The sequence below is a fragment of the Schistocerca cancellata genome, chromosome 3 (genome assembly GCF_023864275.1).
Source record: "Schistocerca cancellata isolate TAMUIC-IGC-003103 chromosome 3, iqSchCanc2.1, whole genome shotgun sequence".
Classification (NCBI taxonomy): domain Eukaryota; kingdom Metazoa; phylum Arthropoda; class Insecta; order Orthoptera; family Acrididae; genus Schistocerca; species Schistocerca cancellata.
The window spans coordinates 640,400,851-640,415,646 of record NC_064628.1 but is presented as its reverse complement, the minus strand read 5'-3'; the positions used below and the strand labels follow the sequence as shown (position 1 = coordinate 640,415,646).

The 14,796-nt window shown below is 40.8% G+C and overlaps 1 protein-coding gene across 1 annotated transcript in view; it reads right to left on the bottom strand.

The window, feature by feature from the left end:
* LOC126175582 (uncharacterized) overlaps nucleotides 1-14,463 on the bottom strand; it is a 56,477-nt gene extending 42,014 nt beyond the window's left edge. The window contains exons 1-2 of the mRNA XM_049922442.1: nucleotides 14,100-14,463; nucleotides 13,851-13,984 (exon numbers count right to left, since the gene is read on the bottom strand). Of these exons, the coding sequence (XP_049778399.1) occupies nucleotides 13,851-13,984; nucleotides 14,100-14,258 (293 nt within the window). The 5' untranslated portion in view covers nucleotides 14,259-14,463. The remainder of the gene's footprint in view (nucleotides 1-13,850; nucleotides 13,985-14,099) is intronic.
* Nucleotides 14,464-14,796: the final 333 nt, after the last annotated feature.

The following is a 14,796-nucleotide window of genomic DNA, read 5'->3' as shown; positions in this document are numbered from 1 at the left end:
CAAATCCTGAAATGCCTATTGTGTATATGGGTGGAGGAGGAGAAACTACTTTAGCTTCAGCTCATAACAGCTACATCAGTGTATAGGCCACAAATAAATTCAAGTATACTCCTGTCCATGACAGTCTTGTGATTTTTTAGCTTGAGACTGTCTCCTGCTGCTTGTCCTGAAGTGAAAAGCTTAGAAAATCACAGCCCTAGCTAACATACTGACAAGCTGAAATTCTAGTTAAACAATATCAAGCCAACGGCATTTTCTTCTTCTGTTTTTTCTTCCTTCTTCTATCACACACTTGTTGTTCTGAATGTTCAATAGTCATAGAATTGGTAAGTGGGTAGCAAACTGCAGTCTCAATGGAATAATGGTTCTTGGCCAGTGTGCTGAGAATGACCTTTTTATGACCAATATCCTATCATAACTACCAGAATACTCAAGTACTACACAGATGCACCAACAATCCAAACACTAGTGTATTATTGTTATACCATAACCTGACAAACTGGTAAGTAACCTTAACAAATCATGACCACTATGTTCAAAGTGAAATGGACATCACAGAGTATTAAGGCTCAATTTAAGACCAGCTGGCTCAACATCAAGTCACCACATAAGAAGTAAAGGTGGAATGAGCTGCCCTTTAAAATATCATGGTAGACTCACCAGAAAAGACCTCTGGATTCTAGAAAATGAAGTGATGAAAACAATAGTATTTAGATACCAGTTTAAATGTTGTACAAAAGTAGTTGTAGAAAGTAAATACTTTATGACTGAAGGAGACCACTCAACAGACAGCGGGCAGACACAAAAGAAAGAAAACTTGCTACATTTTTGGAGTTATCCTTTCACAAGTTCTGCAGGTGGACTGGTGACTGTAAGGGGGGCAGGGAGGGGGGGAGGGGTAGTGTCAGATAGGCTGGGAGAGTGAGTGGGAGACACGAGACAGGGAGACAGACTGGTGATGAGTGGCTAGCAGCTTGGAGGAGGGCAGCCAGTTTGCTAGCTAGCAATGTGAGAGGGATGGAACGCAGGTATATGGGCTGGCTTGATTGTAGTAGCTGGTGGCAAGTGGCATATGCTGAATGTGATGTGGGGACATGAATTGGAGAGTGACAGGTCAGAGGAAAGGGAAATTGTTGGGTAGAGGGTGCAGGAACAATGGGTTACCCGAGATTGAAGCCAGAAATTAAAGGAGGAGAGGATGTGTTGTAAGGATAATTCCTACCTATGTAGTGTACAGAAACTGGTGGTGGTTCCAGGTGATTAAGACTGTGAATCAGCCATTTAAATTGAGCATGTTGTGCCCAGTTACATGCAGTGCGTCTTTGTGGTCCACTTTTTTCTTGACAACAGTTTGGCAGTGGCCATTCAGTCTGGTGGACAGCTGGTTGGTAGTCATACCAACATAAAAGGCTGTGCAGTGTTTATAGTAGAAATGGTGTATGACATGGCTGCTTTCACAGGTGGCCCAGCCACTGAGAGCACAGGATAAGCCTGTGACAGGACTGAAGTAGGTGGTGCTGGGTGGGTGGATTTGGTAGTTCTTGAACCTTTGTCTGCCACAGGGGCATATGGCAATGTTCTGGGTTTGGGTGTGGCATAGGGGACTAACATGTTGTGTATGTTGGGTGGGTGACGGATTGCCACTCTAGGAAGGGTGGGAAGGATCTTAGGTAGGATATACCTTATTTCAGGGCAGGATTAGAGATAAGGCCCTGGTGAAAGTTGTGGTTCTGTTATTCCATTCCAGGTTGATGCTAGGTGACGAGGGGGTGTGTGCTCCTTTGTAGCTTATTCTTGGGGGTGGTGGGAGGATCATGGTTGAGTGAGGATGCAGCATGGGAAATCTGCTTGTGGACTAGGTTTGGGAGGTTTTGCCTGTCTGTGAAGGTATTAGTGAGGTCTTCAGCATACTGGGCAAGGGAGTTCTTGTCACTACAGATACATTGTCCATGAGTGGCTCGGATGTGTGGGAGGGATTTTTTGTTGTGGAAGGGATGGCAGCTGTTGAAGTGCAATTACTAATGTGGACAGAGGTGTGGATGGAGGCATCAGAGAGGTGGAGGTCAACGTCCAGGGTAGAGGAGGACCAGTTGAAGTTCATGGGAGAAAATGTGTTGAAGTCGGGAAGGAATGTATGCAGATTGGGTGTCTTGGCTCTGAGTCCATATCATGGCGATATGATTAAAGAAACTGAACCAGAATAGGAGTTGGGAGGCTAAGTAGATTTCCTCTAGATGGCCCTTGAACAGGTTGGCTTAGTAGTGTGCCATGCAAGTGCACACAGCTGTGCTGCAGATTTGTTTGTAAACCTTCCCTTCAAAGGAAAAGTAGTTGTGGGTCAGGAGATAGTTTGTAAGGTGTATAAGGAAAGAGGTGGTGGGTTTACAGTGTGAAGGATGTTGGGAGAAATGTTTGATAGTGGCAAGGTTGTGGACATGAGGGATGTTGGTGTATAGGGAGGTGGCATCAACAGTGATGAGTAGGGGTCCAGGAGATAAAGGGATGGGGATGATGGAAAGTCTGCGAAGGAAATGCTTAGCATCTTTGATGTGGGAGGCTTGGTTTTGGACAATTGGTTGGAGGTGTTGGTCAACAAGAGCAGAAATTCTTTCAGTGGAAGCAGAATAGCTAGCAGCAAAGGGGTGTCCAGGACTGTCAGGTTTGTGGATTTTCGGGGAGCATATAGAAGGTGGGTGTGCAGGTAGTTGATGGGGTGAGGAAAGAGACTGGCTCAGATGAGAGGGTCTGGTAAGGGCCTATGGATTTCAGTGGGGATTGGAAACAGACAGTTGGTAGAGGCCTTCCATCAGGTAGTCACTGCGTCTCATCACAACGGTGGTGGAGGCGTTGTTTACAGTGAGGATTATTAGGTCTGTGACTGTTTTCAGATTGTGTATGGCTGGGAAAGGATGGCGACACCAAGTTACAGGTAATAAATTCCTGTAAGTTGATTATGGGGTGGTAGGGAGTGGGGGAAGGGTCATAGTTGAATGGTGGTATAGACTGGGTGAGGCGGGGTTCAATGTTGGCTTTGGTTGGAGGGATTGATGGGAATAAAAAGGGCGTTTCCACTGTAGGGTTTGGGAGAAGGAGAGCATGTCTTGGACAAATCCAACGTGGTTAAATTTGGGAGTGGGAATGGAGGTTAGGTCTTTGGATAGGACTGTAACTTCTGTGGGACTGACGTTTTTGGTGGAGAGGTTAACAACAGTGTTTTGGATTTGCTTCAATTCTGGGTTTTGTGGGGTGCTGAGAGGGAGTTTTGGAAGATGTGGTAAACTGACGAGGTCAGCTAGCCAGGATCTGCATGCTTTGAGGAGTTGTTGAGGGTGTTCACTGTGAGAAGGATGGGTGTTGATGGATAGTGGTGTCTCAAGGCATGAGTAGTACATCAACAGGTTCAATTTATGGAAATGGTGTCTGGAATCTACCTCCCGGTGTTGGAGTGCAAGGGTTTCTATATCAGAGATGTTGTGATGTGGTGACGACTGCACAGTAACAGTATCTCGTGGAGCGAACAGAGGTGGTTCACGGATGTCTGTGCTGTGAAGTGGTGTTTAAGCAGTATCAAGTTTGTGAGCACTAGGACCCTGCATGAACTGAGTTGATGAAGGTCGATGTGAAAGGCTGGGAGGGATTCAGAGAAGGGGATTTTTATGTTCCATTGGGATGATGTTAGGAAATGGTAAATGATGTGCCAAATAGGTGAGTGAAAGTATTCCGTGAATATAAGGAGAACTAGACAATATAGTGTGAGTTTGTTGAATTAGAAGGATGGAAGATGTGCTGGGAGCAATAGGATGGTTTTATGGCACAATAATATTTTATTGCGTATAAGTTACCATCACACATGGCAAAGACGAAGGAAAGACATAGATACCAGTTACATGGACAATTTTTTCAACAAACCACAAACTGCTCGAAAATATTGGTAAGGCATACCCGGATAACAGATACAATATGAAGACTACAATATTTATCCAGTTCTTACACCTGAGGAACTACACACAACTGTGAGCTGCTTCAAAGCACCTACATGCAAATAGGAACAGCTGAGAACAAACAGACAATTAAAACATTTACACTTTCTCCTAGTCCAGTCACTGGAGGAAAACTAGCGGAAAAAATTGTGTGGGCACAATTATTTTTTTTATCGTGGTAGGAGGGGGTGTCACAAACAATATGCTAAAAATACCTGTGTGTGTTGACCAATTTCAGTAGTAACTTGTTCGTATTATCATCGTATGATAATAGGTTTTTGCATTTTGTGCAGAATTTTACAATTCTAAATCTTTAAAGCAAGTTGTCAGTTTTGCACTGCTTTGAAATCTTATCAAAATCTGGCTGAATATTTGGACAGCTTCTCACTGGTATTACCCCATAGGTAACCACATCATCTGCAAAAAGTCTGAGGTTACTAGTAACATCCTGAAGTTCACTGACATACAACATGAGCAGCAAGGATTCCAGAACATTTCCCTGGGGCATACCTGAAGTTATGTTATTAGCATTTATGACAAGAAACATTCCCCACAGCACAGTATGCATCTCAACAAATGTGGCAGTAGGATACTAGCTTCTTACATAAGCAGGGCTCTTGATGAGATTTATCTCATTAATGAAAGCAAAAATAAATATATTATTGTCATGGGTGCTCCTACACATGGAAACCAGTAGAGTGGACCAATTCCTATGGAACTTTGACACCTCCCCCCCCCCCCCCCCCACACACACACAGAGGACTGCAATGTAGAAATACAGACTACCCCCCCCCCCCCCCAGATCTCAGACTCAGCTTTCATATAATATATTATCAAACTATCCAACCAATAAATAACAAACAGGTAGAAGTTGACGTCTACCTGCCAGACAGCAGTATCAAGTTTGACATCACCTGTTTCACAGAGCACTGGCTCGAAAGTCAAAACATGTCATTCTTCAACTTTCTGAATTGTACAGCTGGTAACAGTTTCTGCAGACTTAACAGCAGGGAAGGGGGGACTGTACAATGATTGTTAAAAAGGGTACAGTATTTAGCAAATGCAACAAAACTGACCACCTGAATATCGAGAAACATTTTGAGCATCGTGCTGCAGAAATCAAGCAGCCTAACATAATAATAGTCTGCATTTACCATTCTCCTGGCAGCAACATATCCCAGTTTCTGAACAGACTTGAATGTGTCATGTATTTTTACAAGTCCAAAGATGGAGAGCACATTGTGTGGTGATTTTAAAATAAATTTTGGTAACATTTCAGGTACAGTGAGTCACGTCATTAATCTTCTATATCCAAAATACAGTACAGGATCTCACTACAATAACATGTCATTCAAGCAGTTGTATAGATGCAGTATTCCTGGACCTAGAATCTCTCCCATTTCTGGACTGGTCCAGTAGGGTATCTTGAGAGGAAGGAAGGAAAGAAGTTTGAGTTTAACATCCCGTTGACATGGAGGTCATTAGAGTCAGATAACAAGCTTGGATTGTGTCAAGGATGGGAAAGGCCATGTCCTTCAAAGGAATCATCCCGGCATTTGCCTGGAGCAATTTAGGAAAATCACAGAAAACCCAAATCTAGATGGCCGGATGCACATTTGAAGCATCGTCCTCCTGAATGCGAGTCCAGCATACTAACCACTGCACCACCTCACTTTATAGGGTATCTTGTTATGGCTTAGTTTATGACGAATGGAAGACAAGTCACCACCCTATTACATCTACAGAAGACAGACCAAAAACCCTAGCAATATGGGCATGTTTAAAAATCTACTTCAATCTCAGTCCTGGGATGTTACTTACAAGGAAGATAATGTAGATAAGAAAACTTCACTATTCCTTAATGTACTGGGCCAGCATTTCCAGTAAAACAAATCAATGTACAACATCCAGCAAGGAAAAGTAATAATAGGTGGATCACAGAAAGTATAAGAATGTCATGTAAAACCAAGAGGTCCCTCTATGAGCGAAGTATAAAAACAGATGATCCAAATTTCCACAGTTATTTAATATTTAACAAGAAGGACCTTCATAAAGTAATATCTAAAGCAAAACAATTAGCAAATAAAGCCTACATAAATGTGTCTAATAACATGTATGGTCAGAAAAACTTTGCAACACGGGTGCACTGCCCGAAATGGTGTCTGTTATTTGTTTTCCCGTCACCTGCGAGGTTCAGTCAGTGATACAGTTCCTTAATGCGCAAAATATAGGGCCCATTGAAATTCATTGTCAGCTCTGCCAGATCTATGGGCAGAATATCATGAGCAAACAGGTGGTGGGTCAGTGGTGTACGCTTTTTTCCGAAGATCGTCAAAATGTCCATGATGAAGAGTGAGTTCCTGATCAATAATCACCTGGTTGAGCTGGTGTGGCAGCGCATCCTGGGGAACTGTTGCTTCATGATTACGAAGCTCAGCAGCTATTTTCAGCAGATATCATGATCTTTGTTGCATGAAACTGTCACTACGCACCTGCTGTTCAAGAAATTGTGTGCCTTAAGACCTGACACCTAAGCACAAAACAAAAAACTTTGGAGCAGCACAGACACTTCTGCAGCAGTATCACGAAGATGGCGATGAGCTCCTAGACAGGTCTGTCATGGTGATGAGACGTGGATTTCTTAGTTAACATTGCAAACCAAGTGGCAGTCAATGCACTGCATCACAGTGGATCTCTGCTCAAGGTGAAATTCAAAGAGAGTGCATCGGTGCAGAACATGGGTTTGCACTGTGCTTTGGTAAATAAGGGCGTTCTGCTCATTCACTTCCTGCCCAGAGGTGATATAGTGAACGCAGACCGTTACTGTGAAACAATGTGAAAACTGCGATGTGCCATTCAGAACAAGGGGCGTGGAATGCTAAATGCAGTTGTAGTGCTGCTCCATGACAATTCTCATTTCCAAATGGCTCAGAGCACAGCAGTTGTTTTGCAGAAGTTCGGCTTGGAGCTGTTTGATATCCAGCATACAGTCCTGATCTTGCTTCCAGTGATTTCCTTCTTTTCTTGCACCTCAAGGAATTCCTGTCATCTGGTCAGTGTTTTGACAAAGGCGAAGAGCTAAGACAACTGTCACATGCTGATTCCTGTCACTGGTGGCAGACTTCTACGACACAGGAATACAGAAGTTGATCCTACACTATGACAAGAGGCTCAATTCTTTTGGTAATTATGTCAAAAAATACATAAAACATTGCTGTACCCGTTGCCAATAAAGTTTTTCATATAACTATGTTGTCTGTTTTAAAAAAAATAGGGAAACTTACTTTCTGGATGTGCCTCGTATTTGTAATCCGTTCACCACTTTCCTGAAATTGCTAGCAGTCTTTCAGTTAGTCGCTCTCCACCAACAAAATCTCTTTCTCCAAAGTGTCAAAATGCAAAAGATCTGACAAATCACTTTTTATAGTACCTGCAACTTTGAAGGAGATACTCCTAATTATTGGGGGTATGAAAAATTCCCTCTTATCTGGCCTAGGTGGTTTATCTAATTATGCAATGAAATAGGTTGATGATGAAGTAATACAACCACTTTGCAACATAATCAACCACTCCATGGACAATGACATTTTCCCTCAATCACTCTAAACCTCCAAGATAGTTCTATTACAAGAGAACTGGGACAAGCATGAGTTCAAGAACTACTGACCTATATCCCTCCTCCCAACTTGTGTCCAAAATAATAGAAATAATTGTATATACTCAAGTAATGTCATTTCTTTAAAATAGCTCCCTACTAGCAGCACAATATGTTGTTTTTCTAAATAAATCCATTAATGAGGCTATTTTCATTTACTTACCACATAATACATGCATGTAATGAAAAACATTATGCTTCTGGGCTTTTCATTGATATGATAAAGGTGTCTGATCTTATCAGACATACACTGCTTTTAAGTGAACTGGAGGATTAAAGTATAAGAAAAGACTGTAATGAGTGGTTTCAGTCATATCTATCAAACAGAGGGCAGCTAGTAGAAATAATAACACATGATGGAAAAAATGAGCTATTCATATATAATACCAATTATATCAAGAGTCCCTCAACCTTAGGTCCTCTCCTCTTCCTTCTCTTTATCAATGATATACAACAACACCTAATCTCACAATAACTGTGTTATTTGCCAGTGTTACAAACATACTCTCTTGTAACATTTCTCCACAGCAGATGAGAGCTGACATAGTTGAAAGATGTGAAAGGGTCTTACACTGACACTATGAAAACAACCTCTTACTCAATATGCGAAAAAACTGCTCATGTGATATGCTGACCATCGAAGATCCATACAATATATGGAAAAAGTGATTGAACATGTTAGTGAGACTAAATTCCTGAGGCTCTGTACAGGCAACATACTACAGTGGAATATCCATAGAGATACACTTCTGTGTAAACTGAGTAGCCTCTGCTATGCCTTTAGAGTTCTCAGTCAAAATTGTAACTTGATCACCATTAAAACTGTGTACTCTGCACTAGTTAACTCAATCATAAAGCAAATATTTGTTACGCAAAAATCAATTATCAACATCATGATCGAGTACAACCTCATGATCGAGTACAACCGCATCCACTAACCAAGCTAATCTTTAAATACCTGGAAGTCATATCTGTCCCATGCATGTACAGATTTGAGACTGTTTCATTTATAAATACGAATCTCCCCCTCAAAGTTTTGAACATGGCTGTGTGGTCAAGAGTCCCTCAATCTTCGGCCATCTCCTCTTCCTTCTCTTTATTAATGACCTACAATAACAACTAATCTCACAATAACTGTGTTAATTGCAAGTGATACAAACATACTCTCTTGTAACATTTCTCCACAGCAGATGAGAGCTGACATAACTCCGCCTGCAACAGGTAATGAGTGGATTGAGTTGCTCGTTAACTGTTGTTGCTGGTCCCGAGCCCGGATAAAGGAGGAGGGTTGGCGTCAGGAAGGGCATACAGCCAGAAAAAAAAAGTGCCAAAACCAAAACAACAGTGGATACTTCTCAAAGTAAATGTTCTGGAGTAATAATCTCCCAATCGGATCTCCGGGAGAGACATTTTGTGAAGAATCCAACAAAAAACGAGGGTGCGAAAGAAGGAATGAAGTGCAAAATCAGAGTCATAACGTTAAAGGGAAAGAGTCGAGAGATTGTAGACATGGTGCAAAAAAGGAAGGTAAATATCCTGTGCTTACAAGACACCAGGTGAAAGGGTGACAAAGCCAAACTATTGGCAGAAGGATACAAGTTGTTCTATAGCAGTGCAGACAAAGAGTCCAGAAATGGAGTAGGGATTATTGTGGATAAAGATCTAAAACAGGAAGTCTGTGTAGTGGACAGAATCAATGACATAATCATGAGCATGAAAGACGTCATCACAGTTCTACGTGAGTATACACCCCAGACAGTGTGTTCGGAGGACAAGAAAGACAAATTTTGGAAAATCCTAGATGGAATAACAATGGAAACACCATACAATGAAAGGGTGATAATTGGGACATGTTGGTGAGAGGAGGAGTGGAGAAGATAGAATTCATGGTGGATGGAGTTATGGAGAAAGAATTGCAGCAGGGCACAAGATTGCAGAATACGCTGTATCTTTTGACCTAATGATCGCCAATACCTACTTCAGTTGTACAAGAGAACAACTTCTAATATACAGAAGTGGAGACCATAAAAGTCAGTTAGATTACTTGTTGTCCAGAAGGAAACACATAAAGGAAATAAAGAATACCACGGTTATATACAGTGAAAGTGTGGCTGCGCATCACAAACTCGTAAAGGCCGATTATGAAATGGTAGTGGGGACAAAATGTAAATGTATCAAGCAAGGAGAACAAAGAATAAAGTGGTGGAAACTGAAAGAAGTATTGTGAGAAAAATTCAAAGGAAACAGTATTAAGATAAGTGAAATTACCAGAGGATGTACAGGAGTGGTGGAGTTATTATAGCAATGTAATTACAAAAGCTGGAAAAGATGTGCTGGGTGTAACAACAGGAAAGGGAGCACCAGAAGATGAGGAGGCATGGTGGTGGAATGAGGAGGTTCAGAAAGTGATAAAAGTGAGGGTGTGGGGGAACCACAATGGGACTTAACAGGAAGACAGGAGGATAGGGAAGCCTACAAGACTGCAAAAAAGAAGGCAAAAAGAACAGTGGTAAAAGCAAAGGCTGAGGCAATGGAAGAGGCATATGAAGAGCTGGAAAGAAGACAGGATGGCAGACAACTCTTACAGATTGCTAAAGCAAGAGATAAGGCAACCAAGGACATAAATCAATGAGGATGAATCAAGTGTAGTATTACATGACCTTGAGAAAATCCTGAATAGGTGGTGAGAGTACTTTGAAAGGCAAATGAGTGAGGAAAATGTACGAGAGAAGTATGAGGATAGTGATATAAATGAAGGAATGGCCCAAAGTATAAGTAGAGAAGAAGTCAAACACACGATGAAGAAAATGAAAAATGGGAAGGCCCTAGGGGCACACCAAATCCCAATAGAAGCATGGAAAAGTCTGGGAGAACAGGGAACTGATATTCTCTGGGATCTAATGCAGGAGATCTGGAAAGGAGAAGGAATGCCACATGCATGGAGAAGCAGTATACTGGTTCCCATAAATAAGGGGAAAGGAGATATCCAAAACTGTGGCAATTAGAGCGGGATTAAACTGATGTCCTACACAATGAAGATCTGGGAAAGGATAATTGAGAAGAGGTTGGGTCTAGAAACTGAAGTATGTGAAGAACAGTTTGGATTTATGCCAGGAAAAGGAACAACCGACACAATATTTGCACTAAGGTAACTGATGGAGAGGCACAGAGAAGTACAAGCCAAAATGCATATGGCCTTTATCGATCTTGAGAAGGCATATGACAGAGTGCCGAGACAAGAGATATGGAAATGTCTGAGAAGTAAATTCCTGCCACAAAAATATATCAGGGTGGTAGAAGACATGTATGAAGGTGCAATGACACAAGTCAGGAGCAGTGCAGGTGCAACAAATGCATTTCCAGTGAGATTAGGACTACATCAGGGATCTGCTCTCAGCCCATATCTCTTTGACCTTGTCATGGATGTGCTAGTCAAATATGTGAAAAAAGAGGCACCTTGGAGCATGATGTTTGCCAATGATGTTGTAATCTGTGAACCCACCCTGGAGGCATTTCAAGACAAGCTTGAACAGTGGAGAAAAGCTCTAGAGGAAAGGGGAATGAGAATTAGCAGGGTGAAAACAGAGTATATGTGTACAAAGGGTGCCAAAGATCTATATATTAACCTGAAAGGAGAATAACTGATGCTGGTCAAGAAATTTAAATACCTAGGCTCTTAAATGCGAAGTGATGGTGGACTGGAGGCTGAAATACAACACAGGATGAATAGTGGATGGATGAACTGGAGGAAACTGAGCAGAGTACTGTGTGATAAGAAGGTTGGCTGCAGAATGAAAGGAAAGCTTCACAAGTTTGTGGCGAGGCCTGCGATGCTGTATAGCGCAGAAATTTGGCCAATTACAAAAGCCCAAGAGAAAGAGATGGAAGTGGCAGAAATGAGAATGTTAAGGTGGATGAGTGCAGTGACACGAAAGGATAGACTATGGAATGAGTACATCAGGGGAACACAGGGGACAGTGAAAGTGGGGCCCATAGGGAAAAAGATCCAAGAAAGTAGGCTATGGTGTTGAAGGATCAAGGAGAAGAGGAATACCGAAACTGAGATGGAAAGACAAGGTAGCAGTGGACCTACGGCAGAAAGGATGGCTCGAAGAAGCAGCACTGGATAGGCACTTGTGGAAGAGGAGGACCCAGCGAAGCAACGCCAACCCCACATGATGTGGGAAAAGGCTGAGAAGATGAGATGAGAGCTGAGATAGTTTACAGTTGTGAAAGGTTCTTACACAGGCTTTATGAAAACAATCTCTTAAAACAAGTAATAATGTGTGTGATCATCACAATGTGGTGATGGTAACATTCATCTGAAATATCAGACACCGGGTAAATGCCATGACAGTATGAGGTACATAGGCAGCTTGCTCTACAAAAAATTAGCCTGCCTTGGTCAGTCGAAACTTTTTCGGGAAGAATGTTACCAATGTAATGCTCCAGCTTTTATTCTGTTGCTGAATTTATGTAGACTAAATATGTGTCACCTGTAATTTTAATTCCCCCCCTAAATGTATTAACCATGAATGTGAAGATGGTTAAATAAATGAATAATAATAATATTGCTCATGTTGACTTTGTATTTTAAAATACAGATCACTGCTTAGAATCATTATGATGTATATGTATTTACATTCTGTCCTTTAGAGTGCATGTATATTTAAAAATTTATCTAACAGAAAGGTTTATGATCCTACAGCAACGTACTGCTATAACTTGTGCCCCATATCATGATTTAATGTTTAAATAGATATATATGTCAATGATCCTTCATCCAAGATAATATGCTGTGTCCTCAATACCCAATACATGTTCATGCGCTGTGTCCTCAATACCCTAGACATGTTCAATCTACTCTCACAAATTTAGTTGATAATGTTTGTTAATATGTGTTTATGTGAGCATTGTCTCCTATTCTGTTTGGAAATCAAGGTATACTATGTCTACCTTGTTACCATGCTGCATAGATTTCCGGATGTTATATGGGAAAAGTGCGAATTGGGTTTCACATGACCAATGTTTTTGGAATCCAAGTTAGCTGGCAAGTAGGAGGCACATAATTATATTTGAGCTCAGTACATGTTCTAAAACAAATGATTGTCAGTGATACTGGAAGATAGTTTTATAGATCACTACTTCCAATCCTCTTGTAAAGAGGTAGTAAATGTGCTTTCTTCCAACCAGCAACTGAGCTCAATTTCAAGGGGGTGGGGGACAATGCAGCACTAAAACGAAAAAGTATGTAGATGCCATAAACAAGCATTTAAGTAGTAATTCAAATAGCAATGGATATATATGGACATTTTAAAGAGAAATCTAGTTTTTTTAATGTAACGTAACCATAAACATACAAAACTCTGTTGTATGGGCGGAAGAGCTAAGTCTCTTACCATCAGAAATGCCCTGCAGCAGGGAAGGTGAAGCAGGCTGTATACAAATTTGATGACTGATGACTCAAAATACTCAAATGATTTAATAAGACATTTTCCATGCAATACATGGCTGTTTGCGCGCGCACACACACACACACACACACACACACACACACACACACACACACACACACACACACACACACACATTATATATATATATATATATATATATATATATATATATATATATATATATATATATATATAAAAAGAAAGATGATGAGACTTACCAAACAAAAGCGCTGGCAGGTCGATAGACACACAAACAAACAAACACAAACATACACACAAAATTCAAGCTTTCGCAACAAACGGCAGAAACTCTAACATAAGCATTAGCAATGTAATATACCCCGGAGTTTACCGCAAGGTGATGATCTCTCTCTCTTTTTTTCTGCTGCAATAAATAGTAATTTACTTTACTCAGAATCAGAGAACTATTACAACATGTGGCAGAGCTTTACTTTTTGTTGCATTAAAATGTGCATAGGACAAAATCCTGAGCACTAGCCACATGTACCATATATCTGAGCACCACCATTCTGAAACTTGTTTTCAACTTAGGATGTGAAATGTAAGGGAACATGAAAACATTTAACAGTGCTGGGAGAAGTGTATAGGCAAATAAAAACTCTAAAAACAAAAGTTTCTGTATTCTCGAAAGTGAAACACATTAATGAAATACGGTTATACTCTTTAGGTCTTTCACACATACATCTAAAAATGCATTCTGTTAAATTTTTTATTATTTTTTTTTTTTTTGTTAGTTACTCTCTCTCTTGCTGGAGCTGCTGGTCTGTGAGTCCTGCTGCCAATTCTTGTTCAATTGCCTCCTGACGAGCCAATTTTATTTTCTTTAGCAGTCCGCTCTTAGATACGGCGCCTTCACATTGGATATTTTCGCTCTGAAATGGGACGTTTTCTTTTTACAAATCATTGTCGTTACATAGTTCACGACAACCAGTCCTCACCTGCTTACACACATGTAAAGGGAACGGCTGCTCTTTACTATGTACTTACCATCAGAGCTTGGTCAGAAGTTAGTTCTGTTCCATTATTGTAGTAACTGTACCACCACGCCAGAAAAAGTGCCATGAATGACATAATTACACTTACAACGTAGTACATGGATAAATTGTCATAATATACAACAAAGTTGTCAAACCACAACGACAACATTTTTCGATGAAGCACTCATGCCTATCCGTCAATGGAAAATATCTACCTTCAAACGCTCCGAGCGTCCATGAAATTTACACAAGTAGCTAGCATTCCCATTTGTATTCTTCTCGTTTAGCGCAACAGCACTATCGGCAAAGATATGTACCTAATTCACCTAAAAAAGGCAGTCAACAACACCGATGACTGAAACACTGATTTACCTTGGCGTAGTATGTGTGATGTTATAAGAGTATGAAAAGATGTAGAACCGGTGATAAAATTGTATATTAAGATTCTTTCCCTCTTTTACCTTAATCGGGCCGCGACAAGGATGCTTCGACTAAGGTTAAATGTGTCACGCATGAATGTCCTTATTTGAAATTACACCATTAATTTCGTTTTCACTCCATTACTTTTTTCTTGTTCACAGTTTATGTTTCACAATTTGATAGATCATGAAGTTAATGCAAACACATCATCCTAATATTGCACTAATTACTGGTTTATTCCAACATTGTTTGGTGGTGCTATTGACAATATTTAGTAACAACAATAG